The sequence below is a fragment of the Lipotes vexillifer genome, unplaced genomic scaffold, assembly GCF_000442215.2.
Source record: "Lipotes vexillifer unplaced genomic scaffold, Lipotes_vexillifer_v1.1 scaffold150, whole genome shotgun sequence".
Classification (NCBI taxonomy): domain Eukaryota; kingdom Metazoa; phylum Chordata; class Mammalia; order Artiodactyla; family Lipotidae; genus Lipotes; species Lipotes vexillifer.
In genome coordinates, this window is record NW_006792921.1 from 2896092 (window position 1) to 2896439 (window position 348).

Genomic DNA, 348 nt, shown 5'->3' on the forward strand with positions numbered 1-348 from the left:
TTTAATGCCATAGGGCCGGCTGGAGGGCAAGCCCGCGAAGGAGAGCGCGCCGGGCGTGGGCTCCAGCCAGGAGCGCATGTACCTGCCGTCCGGCGCCGCCGCCGCCACGGGCGCCTGGGGGTGCACGTAGGGGTGGTGGTGATGATGGTGATACACTGCCGCGGGCACCGCATTGGCGCCCGCCGCGTGCACCGGGTTCCACGAGGCGCCAAACACCGCCGCCTTGGACTGGAAGCTGCACGGGCTGAAATCGGGGTGCTCCGCCAGCGCCGCGGCCTGCCGGGGGGGCTGGCCCAGGACTCCCGGCGCGTAGCGGCCCGCGCCCAGCTCATCCGCGGCATCGGTGCC

The 348-nt window shown here is 73.9% G+C and overlaps 1 protein-coding gene across 1 annotated transcript in view; it reads right to left on the reverse strand.

Moving 5' to 3' along the window:
- Positions 1 to 348, reverse strand: part of HOXA9 (homeobox A9) — a 2849-nt gene that overhangs the window by 2445 nt on the left and 56 nt on the right. The window contains 1 exon segment of the mRNA XM_007466081.1: positions 1 to 348. This exon segment is cut by the window's right edge and continues 6 nt beyond it. Within this exon segment, the coding sequence (XP_007466143.1) occupies positions 1 to 348 (348 nt within the window).